This window comes from Beta vulgaris, chromosome 7, assembly GCF_026745355.1.
Source record: "Beta vulgaris subsp. vulgaris cultivar EL10 chromosome 7, EL10.2, whole genome shotgun sequence".
NCBI lineage: Eukaryota > Viridiplantae > Streptophyta > Magnoliopsida > Caryophyllales > Amaranthaceae > Beta > Beta vulgaris.
The window spans coordinates 29,753,660-29,769,590 of NC_079208.1; the positions used below are offsets into that span (position 1 = coordinate 29,753,660).

The following is a 15,931-nucleotide window of genomic DNA, read 5'->3' on the forward strand; positions in this document are numbered from 1 at the left end:
GAATTAGGCTTCACTTGTATTGGGCCTAAGTACAATTTTAGGGCCACAAGAGAGCTTTCCAGTACACCTTTTGCTCAGAAAAGTGTACTTTAGCCTAAAGAACCTGCAGGCCTTTGTACTTTTCTTTGCCTAAGCGAATGCCACATGTAGGGCTGGATTAGTGCCACGTGTCATCAGAGTAGCCGTCGATTTTTAGGCTACAACACTTATTATCTGAATTAGAGAATTGGGGTGTTACATTTATAGGTTATGCGAAACATACCAGCCTATAGGTTTTATGTCATTGAGCCCATTTGTCTTTATCCATAATGTGATAGAGCCAATGGATGCAATATTTGATGAGACTCGATTTTCATCGATTCCAAGGCCAAAGGACATGATACCAAATACTAGTTCTAATGTTGCGGATGACATTAACAACGATCATGATAGTACAATACCAGAAATTAGGAAAAGTAAAAGAATTAGAACAGGGATATCTTTTGGACCAAATTTTCAACAATATTTAGTTGAAGGGTGCAGAAAGTCAATTGTGACTCAACTTTTATATTGTTACAATGTGGAGGAGGATCCTAGGACTTTTGATGAGGCTGTGAAGTTTCATGATTCCACCTTTTGGAAAGAGGCAGTGAATGATGAAAATCATACTTGGGTTTTAGTAAATTTACCTCCTGGTTGCAAATTACTAGGTCGTAAGTGGATTTTCGTAAGGAAAAAGAAGATCGATGGAACCATATTAAGAAATAAGGCCCGATTAGTGGTCCAAGGTTTTCGGCAAATATATGATATAAATTACATCAACACTTATGCTTGAATTGCTAGAATAACTACCGTTAGATTTTTTATAGCATTAACTACGATTCATGGTCTAGTAATTCACCAAATGGATGTCAAAACTGCCTTCCTTAATGGTGAATTAGAGGAGGAAGTCTAATCAACCTGAAGGTTTTGTAGTCAAAGGACAAAAGACTAAGTTTTGAAAACTAGTTATATCTTTGTATGGTCTTAAGCAAGTACTTAACCAAGGGCACAAAAAATTTGATGAACTCATTTTGTCTAGTGGGTTCAAAATAAATTAGTCTGATAAGTGTGTATATAGTAAACTTGATAATAACGGTAATGGATTTATAATTTGCTCGTATGTTGATGATATGCTTATATTTGGGACTGGTTTGGAACAAGTGGAAAAGACCAAAGCCTTTCTCTCTAATAGCTTCTCAATGAAAGATTCAGGTGAAGCGGATGTTATCTTATTATTAGAATAATGAGAAGTAAAGGGTCAATTTCTTTGTCACAATCTCATTACATTGAGAAAGTGATCAAGAGGTTCAATGAATCTAACTAAACTCATTTTGCTTCTCTGAAGGATCCTAGTGTTCGCTTGGTTTCGAGTAGTGGTTACTTAGATGATAGTTGGATTTCAAATAAGGAAGATTACTCATCCACAGGTGGATGGGTGTTTCTTCTTGGAGGAGGTGTTATTTCATGGGCATCTAAGAAGCAAACATCTATAACGGATTCAACTATGCCATTGGAATTCCTAGCATTGGCATCTTGTTACCAAGAAGCGGAAGGGCTAATATGTTGAGTGAGGTTGACTTATGGGTTAAACCTATGTCACCTTTTAATATTAATTGCGATAGTGCAGTAACCATAGATAAAGCTTATAGTGAAGTCTACATTGGCGAGTCAAGGCAAATTGGAGCGAGATATAGCTATGAACGTGAAATGATAAGGAATGGTTGTATAACTATTGATTTTGTTCAGTATAGTTTGAACTTGGTAGATACATTTACTAAATATTTGCTAAAGGAACTAGTGAACAAAATGAACAAATGGATGGGTCTTAAGCTTGTTAATCAAACTATAGTTAGAGAAAGCTCAATTTGACATCTAATACCACGTTAGATCTCAAATTCAATGAGGATAGTACTTGTCTTGAAGGTTGGAAGCACTTATTTAACACATTCCAAGGTTAATGCTTGTTTTTACAATTATAGGAGGTTGAATTTAATTTCTTAATAAATCTTTGAGAAGTGCCCAATTGTAGGAGCATGTTCGTAAAGATTTAGCTATATGAGCTAGAGGTTTAACTTTTCACCAAGTCTAAGGCTTGACTTGGAACGCTTATAGATGGATATGGACACCAAGACTTCATATGTGTCGGAGGTTAAGAACTAAATTTATCCTTATGTGTATTAGTATCTTCAATATGTTGTGGTAGTTGTATGATTCAATGTTTTGTCTATCATTATGATCGATATTATTGTAAAGTATACTATTACTAAGTTGGAATTCAATCATAAGATGTTTCCATGATGCATTAGCATGTCTTGTTTATTATTAATAACAAGTTATAAGCTTTTCAACATTTATACTATGAATTGGAGGACTGTTTAAACATTATGTATTTTTAAATGGGCTTCAGGTTGTTTGGAATGGTTTTACGGAGGTTGGACAAAATAAAGGCAACACGAGCAAGCGAACAAGAGCTTGAGAAGCCAAGGTAGTGGGGTGTGACTTTCCTGGTCGCGAGGTGCGATTCTATCGCACCGTGCGGTTCGCTTCTGCCTTTTTCGCTGCGAGTTTTTATTTTGATGGTTTCAGCGCCATGCTTTGGGATGACTAGTTTTTTATCCAATTTTAAGTGAATGAATAAGTATCTTTTCACTCACTTATGATAAAGACACATCATCATTAACATCTCTAAGTTAATATAAGAAGAATAATTTTTTTTTCAAATGGTGTGATTTGAAGAAATCAGTTTTTCATCATTCACAAAACAAACTTGGTTCTCTTGAAATAAGACTTTGTACTCTTTATCTCAAGTGTTCGTCACAAACATCAAACACAAAGTTCTTATTGATTCACATAGAATATCATCTTTGTGAATGTTCTCTCCATTATATCTAATTGGTTATTTCGTGTTAACCTATTGATACTAGTGGAGCAAAATTAATCTTATAGGAAAACATAGTTTATGTGCCTTGCAGTGGTATATCCGGTTCCCTTGTTAATCACATATATAACATTTATTTCGCCTATTTATTTGACATATTTCAAGTTATTTTTCACCCTCTCTACAAACAAATTAGCCTAAAATACATACTTTTATTTTATTTTATTTATATCCATATCTATTAAAAAGTGGAAAGTTTGGTTACTGTAGCTTAGTAACAGTGGGTTTCCCATTTTACCCTTGCAATTTCATATAATTGTTGTTCTGCCTTTAATCTTTCCAGGCTCCCCCCCTTCCAGCTTTTCCTCACATCATGAAACCCCCCCATCTCCCCTCTCTCTTCGCATCTCTTCTCACCCTCCGTCGCCGCTCGCTCGCCAGAGCTTCTCTCACCCTCACTCTTCTTTTGTGCTTCCGTCAATCCTTTTGTTCATTCAAACGACAATGTTAGGTTAGCGTTTCTGACATTTCACGGAGAAGACGAGGAGATGCGAAAGAACATTGATAAAATGAAACTCCACCACGCTGACCTACGCTTACTCTCACCGCCGTTGAATCGACACTATCTCCCTCCTTTTCCAGCAACGACTTTCGATTATTGGCATCATATTTCAAGGGTTAGTCAATTTTTTCTTTAATCTTTAATTTCCATGAAATTTCGATTCTTTAGTTAGATTATGGGTTTATTTGCTATTTGTTTTAGATCTTGTGATACTTTTTCGAATTTTCTAGAATTAAGATCTAATTTCTCATGGGTTTTTTAGGGTTTGGTGTTTTTCCCAAGATCTGGTTAATTATTGTTCAAATTTTGGAGTTTCATAATTATCTGCGCATAAAAAACGAAAGCGTAAATTCATTTAGGAATGGTATTGCTCGTACACCGATATTGTTGCTGCCTGCGTTTCTACTACCGTCGTTGGTACCCTTGCTTGTTGGTTGATTCTATGCTTCATTTGTTTGTGGAAGGGTTTGTTTTGATTATTAGATGGATGGGAGGTTCATTTGGTGTAGTTTCTACTATGATATCTATAACAGTGCATGGATTCCGATATCATGCTGCTAGGTCAGCTCTCTGTTTTTTCCTCAATAGCCGCTTTAATGTGAATATGGAAGTGAGCTATTGTTTGTGAAATAATTTTGCATTTAAGGATGAGTTAGGATATTGAATTTGAGATCGTATAGAAATGTCATTACAAGTTGTCTATTCCATGTAGGAAGATACTCATAAGTAGTAAATGAGCAATAGGGTTTGACACCTCGTGTGTTTGAACTGCTTTTTGCTCGAATAAATGAGTTCAACTTCATATCCTTTTTCTTGTGCTAAGGTGTATAAAAAAGAGACTGTTTTGTACAAAAGCTCTTGTTTTCTTCTCTGCTTTCAATATATGCTAATTTTATAAAGGGTCTAATATATTTTCAGTTCTTTTTTTTATTTTCGGGTAAAGAAGTAATGGTAATCCAAGGGAAGGGGAGAATCCATACCCATTAAAAAGTGAGAACATTGTCTACTGTAGCTTAAGAACATTGTTTGGGTTATGTCTTCTTGCTCTCATTTCCTTTATTTCAAATCTCGCCATTTGTGTGTTTGCTTTTGATTTTGGTGATAAATTATGTTGCATTTGCAATTTCAGGTCCAGATTACTTAACTGTAACATCTTTGAGATAAATTATGTCAGATTTAGAGGCTACCAACTTTACCTTTTGTGTCTAAAATAATTTTGATGAAGACTTGGTATAAGTCAGGAATTCAGATTGGATTATGTAAGACTATCTATGGCTTACTCAATTGCTTTTTGAGTCTATCTATATTATGTATTTCATTAAAGTAAAAAAAGAATCCATATCATTTTTGAGTGCTTACGAACAATTACATTAAGCACCATATACGTTAGATCCTATAGTGGAAAAGTCTTGAAAACGTGACAATTATTTATTGATGCTTAGGAGCATGAATTGATGAGTCAATGAGTCTAAGGTGTGTTTCAATTGAATTATATTTACTTTGATAGTGTTTGTTTTCCGTAGAAGCTCGTTTAGATGTTATGACATTTATCATTAATCTTGTTTCCTTTTCACTAATTGAGTTAGGTAATTTTGATTTTTCTTTTCATTTTTCTCTTTGTTCTTCGTTTAATTTTTGGGTGCCCCTTTTTCATGTATTTAGTTTGATATATATTCTTCTGGAATTTTGCTTGTGCTGTGTATTTCTACTATTTACGGTTTCGAATTTTGGTCTTTTTCCCTCTTTTGTTGAGGATATTAGTGGGTTCTTCGACTTTGTGTGTTTCCCGGCATCTTGATTTAACTTTTTTTTGTTGTTGGCATATTTGAGTTTTTGCTCATCATATTCTTGAAAGCTCCAACGTCACAATGTGTATCACGAAAATTGTGGACATAGTTGCCTGATCTTGTGTTATTGGAGTAAATAGCTCTATAAGCCTATCATTAAAGCCCCTTACTTTTGTTGTGATCCATTCTTTCATCGTTTTTTATTTTGTACATTACTTGATCTATTAATATTCTGTAATTTTGTACAGTATTATGATGTTTGGTGAAGTATGGGAATATAAAGTGAAGCTTTCCAATGGATTTTTTTGCACTTAAATATCTGAAGTGAATTTCATTTGATCTAATTTCTGGTATCTGTAGATTTATTAGATGAAGAAGGTAGATGAATTAACTTTTTTCCCCTCACTCTTCTTAAGTAGCATAATATTCGACGGTAGAAGGTAGAAAGTTTGCTCTATAGACCTTACTTCTTTTAGTGGTTTATAAATGGTTCATCAGCGATATACGTGGTATTTTTATCTTGGATGCATGCAAACTATATGTCAGATGGTATGCTGTCATCCTGGCATTGGTTTTAGAATTTGTTGCTCTGAGGTGTGCTTGACTTAATAGAATTGCGAATAATCTTCTGGGGCATAATTTTGTTGTTGTTGTTGTAAACTTTTCTATATTGTCTTATCGCTTATGTGGTGGTAAGATACAGAGATATACTTATGTTAAGGTGGAATTATCTGCACATACAGAATAAAACCTTGTTTTGATAAATATAACTATTATTAAAAGATATCATTTGTGTTTTTTTTAAAGAAAGGATATGTGTTTTCTAATAAGTGTGTATTGTTTCAGCTACGAATTCTCTTGGCAATGGCTAAAGTGGTCTACTGCCATCCTTTTTCTGAGATGTCAGCCAAAAAACTCAGGTTCCTGTGAAGTGTGAAGAGCACTGTGATTGTTGGTATTGTTTCTGCACTGCTGGCGTTCTTTATGGATGTTTCAGAATTGGTAGGGATGGTTTTTTTTCTTGAAATATATAAATGCATTACGTTTTTTGTTGGATAATGGTCTTCTACAATCTATATTTCTTGATTTCTTACTAAGCCATTCTTGAGTTAGCACACCATTGTCTAATAATGTAATGTATCGGAGAATGGAGTTGTAAACTTTCCATATTGTCTTATTACTTATGTGGTAAGATATAGAGATATATATATACTGATGTGAAGGACGTGGAATCATTTCAATTTTTTGCGCACAACATTCTTTTAAGTGACATAAACATCCTCTGTATAGTGAATATTTACTTCAAAAAGACTGCTTGGTAAACCACCTTTTATTTTAATATTATCTATATGCTCAAGCTTATTTCAAAAGCATGATTAGTTCATAGAATATGAAAGATCTTCTGAGTCTAAATCTCTTATCTCCAGCTTAAAATACTTTGATTTGGGTTATACAGAGAGCTACCTGCAGCTTGAACTGTTCTTGTATAAATGACATGTGTGAGTTGGAGTAGTAACCTTTAAGTAATCATTTTCGTTTAGTCGTGAAGAGTCCCTTGCTACTAGAATTTGTAAGATACATTGGTGTTGGGTGCGGTATATTTTTTTCCTGAAGTTTTACATTTAAAAGAATGGGCGCATCAATCTTGTTGGTGGAGCAACCTTAAACAATTGAGATGTGACTGTAGACTTAGGAGGCATTTTCCCTATACTTTTGTGGCAGGAGGAGCCTCATATAGTAAGAATGTCGTTGGATTAATCTTGACATGGCAATAATGCATCTTATAAACATCTTGTAAAGACTTTTCTATTGACCCGACTTTTATCTCAGAAAACATGGCTGGTACTTGTGCGAAGACGAAAAAGACAATTGTTTTCCATCTAGAACGGACGGGATTGATCGAGCTAGGGATCTTTGCTGCCCAAATTACTTTGCTCATTTCTTAAAGATCTTGGCATAAAGTTCCAAGTGAAAGTGTATCTGTTGCATTCCTGATTATGTTTACTTGCCCAACTTTGATAGACTTCTTTTGGATAATCAGATCGAACTTCCAAGTATTGTTATTTTAGGGCTCTATCTAAAGGGTAATGGAAGAACAGAGCTTAACTTAAGTGATCTTTAATTAAGTTTCATCTAGGAGCTTAAGCTTAGTGGAAAGTTTTAGAAGATCCTGCTAGCTCTATATGGTGTGTGCACCCATGCTCGGAGAAGCCACTTCTTGACTAAGTGGGACAGTTTTGCCCTTATAACATTGTGTAATTGATGTTCTACCCACAACTTCTCTTTTGTCCCGGTTTTCCTCTCAACCCTCCATCTTCATTCTATCTAAACGGTTTTTCCTTTTTCTTTTGTTTTTCCTAAATGGATTATGCTAATGATGAACGTTTAGTTGTCCGTAATTATTTTTGCCACATTGGGGGGCCGCGCGTGATAGCGCGCGGTCCAACAACTAGTAAGGAGAAAAAGCTTAGGAAGACCCTCAACCAGGAGGCCAACAGAAAACATCCTTATAGATGAAAAGAGAGAAATCCACATCAAAGGGAGGGTAACAATACTGAAGATCCGAGAAAGTGTGGCCACGTTTGCCTGGGGTAGGCAACCTTGTTCGCTTCCCAATAATAGTGCTGAACCTGAAAGAAATCAAAGTTGCGGAGAATAGAATCAATATCAATAATAATATTACGGATTTCCCAAGGGACTTTCCAGATTTTTCTAACAGCATCAACCCGAAAGAAATACATACTTTTATTAATTTATAGATGTGCACAATATAAATTAATATAATTGTAGCAAACTTTTAATGTCCAAACCCATCTTTTTTTATACACGAGATTGGTATTTGGATGTACAGCTTCCCCTATAATTGTTGTGTGAAATCAACAAAAACTAAATATAAAAAAAATGTGAATACTTGTTCAATACTGAATCAATCACGGTTTCGCCACTCTTATAATATTACTATTGTTTCTACTAAGAAATTAAGTATGTTTATGATATGCAAAGGGAATACCGGGTCATATATGGATGTCCTGAGTCACTAATACGTACGTCGAAATCTGCAAAAGGTAAGGTTAAACTTCCCCGGAGGTGGTTCCGTGATCGCCTCTTCGACGCTCAAGTCAGTGATTAAGCTAGAGAGATAAAGTCTAGAGAGAGATGCTCTGGTTTGTTAGGTAGGAATTCAATACATGTTCATTGATGAGGGAGTTGGTATTTATAGTGCTCTGGTATCCCTAGTTGTAAACCAGCCGGAATGTACTGACAGCTGGTAGGAGACCTAGAGGTGGGCCCCTGAAGGCCAAATGGCTTGCTGGGCCTTGATCCTCTCCCTTAATTGGCTTATATCCTGGAAATAAGCCCAAACAATTAGCCCCACGCCGGGAGTGGGAACCTTAGAACCCTGGCAGAGCGTTGCCCATACGCGGCGGAACTTTGATTACTATGGGCTCCTTAGAACGGAGAAGTGGGACCCACAACTTTAAGGGGGGCTGATTTGGCCCTCACAAGGAAGGGGGAGCCGACCCAGTGGTGCCGACCCGGTCTCCCAAGGAAGCGAGAGGGGAGTGCCGACCCGGTATCCTATGGAGGGAAAAGGGGAGTGCCGACCCGGTCTCCCATGGATGGGGGAAGAGAGTGCCGACCCGGTCTCCCAAAGAAGAAAGAGGGGAGTCCCGACCCGGTCTTTAACTTAAACCCCTTGTGGCTAAGTTTGGACGCTACTTGGACGAGGGAGTAATGAGCCCCAAGCTCGTCCGAGCAGGTGCCTTCTTTCGCTTATCCCTCTTTAGCTAAGAAAGTGACTCGGCCAAGGAGGGGAAGGCCTCCTTGGGTCGAGTAGATTGGACGCTACACGGATTAGGGGCTAATGAGCCCCAAGCTTGTATGAGCAGGTGCCTTCTTTCGCTTAGCCCTCTTTGGCTAGCAAAGTGACTCGGCCAAGGAAGGGAAGGCCTCTTTGGGTCGAGTAGGTTGGACGCTACTCGGATGAGGGGTTAATGAGCCCCCAGCTTGTCCGAGCAGGTGCCTTCTTTCGGTTGGCCCTCTTTGGTTAGGAAAGTGACTCGGCCAAGGAGGAGAAGGCCTTATTGCGCCGAGTAGGTTGGACGCTACACGGATGAGGGGCTAATGAGTCCCAAGCTTTTCCTAGCAGGTGCCTTCTTTCGCTTAGCCCTCTTTGGCTAGGAAAGTGACTCGGCCAAGGAGGGGAAGGACTCCTTGGGCCGAGTAGGTTGGACGCTACTCGGATGAGGGGCTAATGAGCCCCAAGCTTGTCCGAGAAGGTGCCTTCTTTCGCTTGGCCTTCTTGGGCTAGGAAAGTGACTCGGCGAAGGAAGGGAAGGCCTCCTTGGGCCGAGTAGGTTGGACGCTACACGGATGACGGGCTAGTGAGCCCCAAGCCTGTCCGAGCAGGTGCCTTCGTTCGCTTGGCCCTTTTTGGCTAGGAAAGTGACTCGGCCAAGGAGGGGAAGGCCTCCTTAGGCCGAGTAGGTTGGACGCTACTCGGATGAGGGGTTAATGAGCCCCAAGCTTGTCCGAGCAGGTGCTCTAGAAGCTGAGTTAAGTTTGATGCGCTTGATTGTTGAGCTGGCTGTGCTAGCTAGAGTAGTTGAGCTCAATGCCGAGCAAACATGAGCTAGTGAACTCAATGCTGAGCGGTCGAACTGATCATAGCTCCACTGCTTCTTGAATGCCACATGGCACTCATGGATTCTTCGGTTGTAGGGAAACATGGTGGCGTTTCAAATTTCGGAAAATGGGCGAACCCTCGCGACGTTTCATCTTCTTTGGAGCTCACTTCTTAGATTAATATGGATATTTGGGCTGCTTTAGAGAGGCCCAATAAGGGTCTTTAGAGGCATGTCCCGGTGCATTATCGGATGCGGGGCACGGCGTTTGAGGGTTTCGCCTATAAATATGGGAAGGAGAGATATTTTAGAGATCTTTTATTTCATAATTCTCTCTAAACTTTGAAATTTTTTCTCTCTCTCTCTACTTTCGAGCTTCTTTCTCTCTCTAAGTCCGGGCTCAGTCTTCGTTCGACCAGGTACGCTTTTTTTTTTGTTTTAAGTCCTTTTTCCTTTCCTTTTAATAAAATCGCCGACCCCCTCTGTTGATAAATAATGGGGAGCTTGTCCGAGTCAGTGACACCCCCCTCTTCACCTCCTTATAATTTAGCTGAGGAGGTGAGGGGAATGAGAATGGTGTTGTTGTCAACTTTGATAAGTTACCCGGATCCCTCGGCCTTGCTCAACGCGCTTTCTCTCCCAAGTACTCCTTCACAAGCAGAGGAAGAGGAGGTCGAGGGCGGTCCGGGCGAAGAAGGGATAGGGGAATATCGTGTCAGATCTGCAAAGAAAATACCGGGTCAGAGCTGGATGTCCTGAGTCACTAGTCAGTACGTTGGAATCTTGCAAAAGGTAAGGTTAAACTGGCCCGAAGGTGGTTCCGGGATCGCCTCTCTGACGCTCAAGTCAGTGATTAAGCTAGAGAGATAAAGTATAGAGAGAAATGCTCTAGTTTGTTAGGTAGGAATTCAATACCTGTTCATTGACGAGGGATTTGGTATTTATAGTGCTCTGGGATCCCTAGCTGTAAACCAGCTGGAATGCACTGAGGATGAGACCTAGAGGTGGGCCCGTGAAGGTCAAATGGCTTGATGGGCCTTGATCCTCCCTTAATTGGCTGATAGCCTGGAAATAAGCCCAAACAATTACAATATTACAGCTAGATAGCTAATGAGTCGGCAACTCGTCGCCAGTGTTTTTCTTAGTAGGGGAAGATCAGTTGGAATAATATTCGAATTTTTAAAAGTTATGGAGATGTGACCCGCAATTTTGTGATTTTTGTCAATGACATACACGCCTTTACTTTTACACCAATATGTAATAGAATTACTTGGTGCTCGTTGAAACTGGATAGTGTGATAAAGACATCCACTTTTTTTTTACCCAAACGACTATACACAAAATTCAATACGTACGTAACTAGCTAGCTTGACTGGACTCTTGATCCAAAGGATGCCACTTAGCGAAGGCACAGTATGTAATATAGAGAGAAAGAGAGAAATAGCGAAATAATAGGAAGGAAAAAATGCAGAAAATAAAGGTAAGAATTGGTGTGTGTCTGTTGCCTCTATGTTTTGTGCTGTTAAATTTGTTGGAAGGAGCAACTGGAGCGAAAGACTATAGCCGCCATGAGTTCCCTCCTAAGTTCATATTTGGTGCTAGTACTTCTGCTTATCAGGTTATTCGTCCTCTCATATTTACTTTTTTTTTTTTTTTTGCTGCTAAACTAATACTACAATTGAAAACAGTAAGTGCATATGACTAATAGTCTCAATCATCTTCAAATGACCCTCTTCTTCCATTTTGCCTCCATGTTTTTTTCTCAAAGTTCACCCTTTATCTGCTACTTTCCTTCAGTTCCTATTACCTCCTCTTTCTCCCTTTCCTTGCACCGCCACTACCACCACTATTACGAAATTTCCGGCTAGGTTTACATTATCTCTAATAACACAAAAATTTGTAGGCGCTTGCACCTATGATGAGGCATCTATAATAGGCACCCCACCACTATTGCAGGCGCAAACCATGGACGGTTGCGCCTTTGGTGGGTCGTATATAGATGCCTCATTCAATTTTATTTCTCCAAAAATTAAATTTCATTTTTTGCGACATTTGTTTTGTGAATGTGATTTTTTGTTTGTAATTTTTGTTTTGTGATTTTTTTTTTTTTTTTTTGTTTTAATGATTATTGAAGACCGGCTGGGCAATGGTGGTAGTGGCTCCAATAATGGTGGCGGAAGGAGGGAAAGGAAGGAAGAGGGTAAGAAAATGGAAAAGTATGAATACAATATAAAAGCGAGTATATATTTAAGGTGTTAGTATGAAATTTTAGGACGTCAAATAGCATAGACAAAGAATAAAATGAGCCATAGGTGATAGGCTAGTGCTATACTGGTATCAGCATCGTCCTCAAAATATAACTACGCTATTATTAGCTACTAGCTTCTCACAATATTTTTTTTCTTTCAGAAGTAGTTTTTTATAACATAATTTTTATCACGTTGTTTTTAAACAAGTATGTTGAAGGTGGATTTTAAGAAATAAATAATCTTTTTATATATGTTATATCTTTAAATTATAACCTTACTTCTCATGCTCCATTTGTTATTTTAAGTTGATCGCAGTTACTATTTGGAAAAAGTGACACAAGAAGTCCCAACTATATGAATTTTCTCATTTTCAGTCCCAACTTTTAATTATTCGTCAATGGACCTAACTATATCTCATCCTTTAGAAACATGGTCCCACCGTATTAATAACCTACTATAACAGGTAAAACAACCCTCACCCTTCTAGCCACCTTCAATCCACCCCATCACTCTGAAAATACCACCACCCTGCCACCAACAACCCTACCTACTCGCAAACCCGATCCACTATTAACCCCACTAAAACCTTGTCCTCCAAACACCTTGAAACCCACTCAAACACCATCCAATCGCCGAAATCTACCGAAACCCTCCATCAAAACCCCCTCCAAACCATCGCCGCCACACCGGCTCATGAAACTCGACAATTACTTCTTTGTTGATGCACGGCTAGCCAAACCTTTTCCTCGCAAAACCCAAATCCAAATCCAAACTCAAATCCCAGCTCACAGGTTCATTGTCGTGTATCTCCAACATTATACCTTGCTCACCGTTCTCTCTCTCTAATAATTCCCCACCATGTGCACATGAGACCAAGACACTGCTAGAAAATCCTGACTAAAGAGTAAGACATCTTCCAAGATTGAGTCAAGAGTAGAATAAAAGATAGATCCTCTAGATAAATGCGAGACTAAAGTCTCACAATCTGACTCAATTTTAAAGCTGGAGGTTGTGTTGTTACACCAGCTTCACAGCGATACTCATAGCCTTCCCTTCTGCAATCTTTACGGGCCACCACGCACCCTTCTTCTCGCATACCACAATTCGAACCTTCCTCATCTGTCGCCACCATGCTAAAACCAACCCAGCCATCATCCCCCACACTCGTATTCGTATTAACCTTCATCGTACCCTTAGGTGGTGCCACCCATTGTCGCCAGCTTCTACTCCTTTCTCGAGCCACTAACCCATATATTCTCTTTGCATAAATTCCATAATCCACCCTTGAGTTGTGAGCTTTATTAACCAAAACATTATTCATAATTAAGTTACCAGTAAACACTATCTGATTTCTTCGATACCTCACGCTCCAAGCCAAGTAACACACACCCAGCGCTCGGTTTTCATCCACGTTCTGCCATGAGTCCATCATTGTCTCGACCTTTCCCATGTGCACTACATCATCAGCGAAGCAGCCTAGTTCCCACACTTCCTTGACATGAGCTCACGTAAAGAGGTCGGGCATGCACTAGCGTTTCAAGTTAAGACTAACATAGGGAACACAAATTTTATTAGTTAGGTCGCGATGTTTTAATAGAGCTTGGATCGATAGAGTTGAAGAGTACACTCTCCAAAGGAAGTGACGAACCTTTAGGGAAACATTTAAACTCCACATCTTTAGCCATCCCTTGTGAAAATTATCGAGATTTCCTCACCTCCCAACCATATAAGCCATCTTAACAAAGTACTCGCCATTCTTTGAAAAAGTCCTAGTCACCATATCTTCCGGCAATCGCTCACTTATAGGGATAGTTCTAATGGCTTGCGCATCCCCCTCAATATATTGAATTTCTCTAGTATGAACTTGTTCTCTATCCCCTACTCAGTGGATCAATCAACTCAGTCACGAACTTCACATCTTCATTTGGTTCACCCTCAAGGTAACGACTATCATCGTACCATTACAAATTTATGGGTCATCCTTATCCTTGAATTATTTACCATTTTCAAATTAAATCTACATACACAACAAAACATTTCTTCAGAAACGATTCAACCCCCCCAAATACTCCTTAATGAATAACTTCCTACCAACACCAAATAGGAAGATAGGAAGTTTGAGTGAGGATAGTATTTCGCCTACATGAGCCGGGCAAAAAGAGAATCAGGAAACTGAACTAACCTCCAAGCCTAATGACAAAGAAGTTCTTCATAAAAAAAACAAAGTCTCAAAACCCTAAGCCACCCAAACACTTTAAGTTACAAATAGCTTCCCAAATCTTCCAGTGAATTTTCCTCTCCGACCCTTCTTACCCCATCAAAACTTCGCCATACCCAAATGGATGTTCTAAATAACATTAGGAGGAGCTTTGTGCACTCTCATCAGATAAGTGGGTATAGTCTCGATCACTGCTTTGAGTAACATCTCTTCTTCCCATTGTGGACAATAGTTTTTCTTACTAACCCTGCAACTTCTTCCATATTTAACCCTTCATCTCACCAAACATCAACTTCTTCGATGTTCCAACAATTGTAGGAACTCATAAATATTTGGTGTGACCGTCAACATGTCTCATAGCCAAGAAATCAATCAACTTTTATTTTTGCACATCCTCACTCCTCTACAAAAGGAAACCTTTGAGTTTTGGATATTAATTTTTTGTCCGAATGTCACTTCATTTTTGTTGAGAATATCAACTACAGTAGCATTGTTTGGTAGCTCTAGCAAAACGTAAATTGTCATCAATAAACAACATATGAGAAATTACATGACCATTCCGGCTTGGCTTCCATGAATCTGATTATCAAGGGAAGCCTTTGACATCGTAGTAGAAACAGCATCAGACACCAAAATAAAGAGATAAGGGGGAGACATGTTCTCCTTGGGTGAGATTCCTAGATGGAGTAAAAGACCCACACACATTTCCATTCACCACAAAAGCGTGCCTCAATGAAGATATACACCAAAAAATAAATTGCACCCAACTCTCCGCAAATCCCAGCTTAAGAAGAAGGCATTTGATGAAACACTACTCTACTCTATCATATGCCTTTCTCATATCTAAATTCACAGCAATGCAGCCCGACCTGCTTCTTAATCTGTGTTTCATAAAATGAAGGATCTCAAGGGCAATAAAGACATTATCAGTAATTAAACGGCTAGAAAGAAAGCACTCTGGGTTTCCAAAACAATCTCAGGGAAAATCATTTTAAGTCAGTTCGCTAACACTTTCGGACACAAACTTATAGGAAGAAACTCAAATACCAAAGTAAGAGAATTTACCCTAGGGATCAGGGCCATATTGATACCATTAACACTATCCGGAGGCCTAATACCATGAACAATACCAATAACTATAGCACCAAAAGCTTCCTTGGCCGACAATATGCCAAAAACTTCTGGTAAAAGATAGCACGCATACCATTAGAACCTAGAGCCTTCCAGGGGTACATTTGATGAAGAGTAGTTTAAACTTCATCCTTTTTGCAAGGGCGGACAAGGGTGGCATTCATATCCTGATAACAATAAGAGACATAGAGCACAATACGTCATTATTACTAGCCTGAGAAGGATGACTAGTAGTAGCTAAAGTATCGTAATAGTCACATATAGAACGCTCCACATCATCATAATTTTCCTACCATACACCATTTTCATCAAACAAACCATGGATGTAAGTACTTTGCAGAAGACGAAAAGATTTATGATGAAAATATTTCGTAATTCTGTCCCCTTCTCGGACCTCGGGAGAGCTAAGCTTATTGTTTTTCAAGTAAATCGTCTAACTCTGCTTGCATCGTAACATTCA

The 15,931-nt window shown here is 38.8% G+C and overlaps 1 protein-coding gene across 3 annotated transcripts in view; it reads left to right on the forward strand.

Moving 5' to 3' along the window:
• Window positions 1-11,238: 11,238 nt before the first annotated feature.
• The window catches only part of LOC104898950 (beta-glucosidase 11), a 50,702-nt gene continuing 46,009 nt past the window's right edge, over window positions 11,239-15,931 (forward strand). Inside the window, exons 1-2 of one of the 3 annotated variants that reach the window (XM_048647886.1) lie at window positions 11,239-11,491; window positions 12,008-12,073. In XM_048647886.1, the coding sequence (XP_048503843.1) occupies window positions 11,339-11,491; window positions 12,008-12,073 (219 nt within the window). In that variant the 5' untranslated portion in view covers window positions 11,239-11,338. The remainder of the gene's footprint in view (window positions 11,492-12,007; window positions 12,074-15,931) is intronic. The other 2 variants (XM_019250833.2, XM_010686093.3) reach the window with 2 other exon arrangements.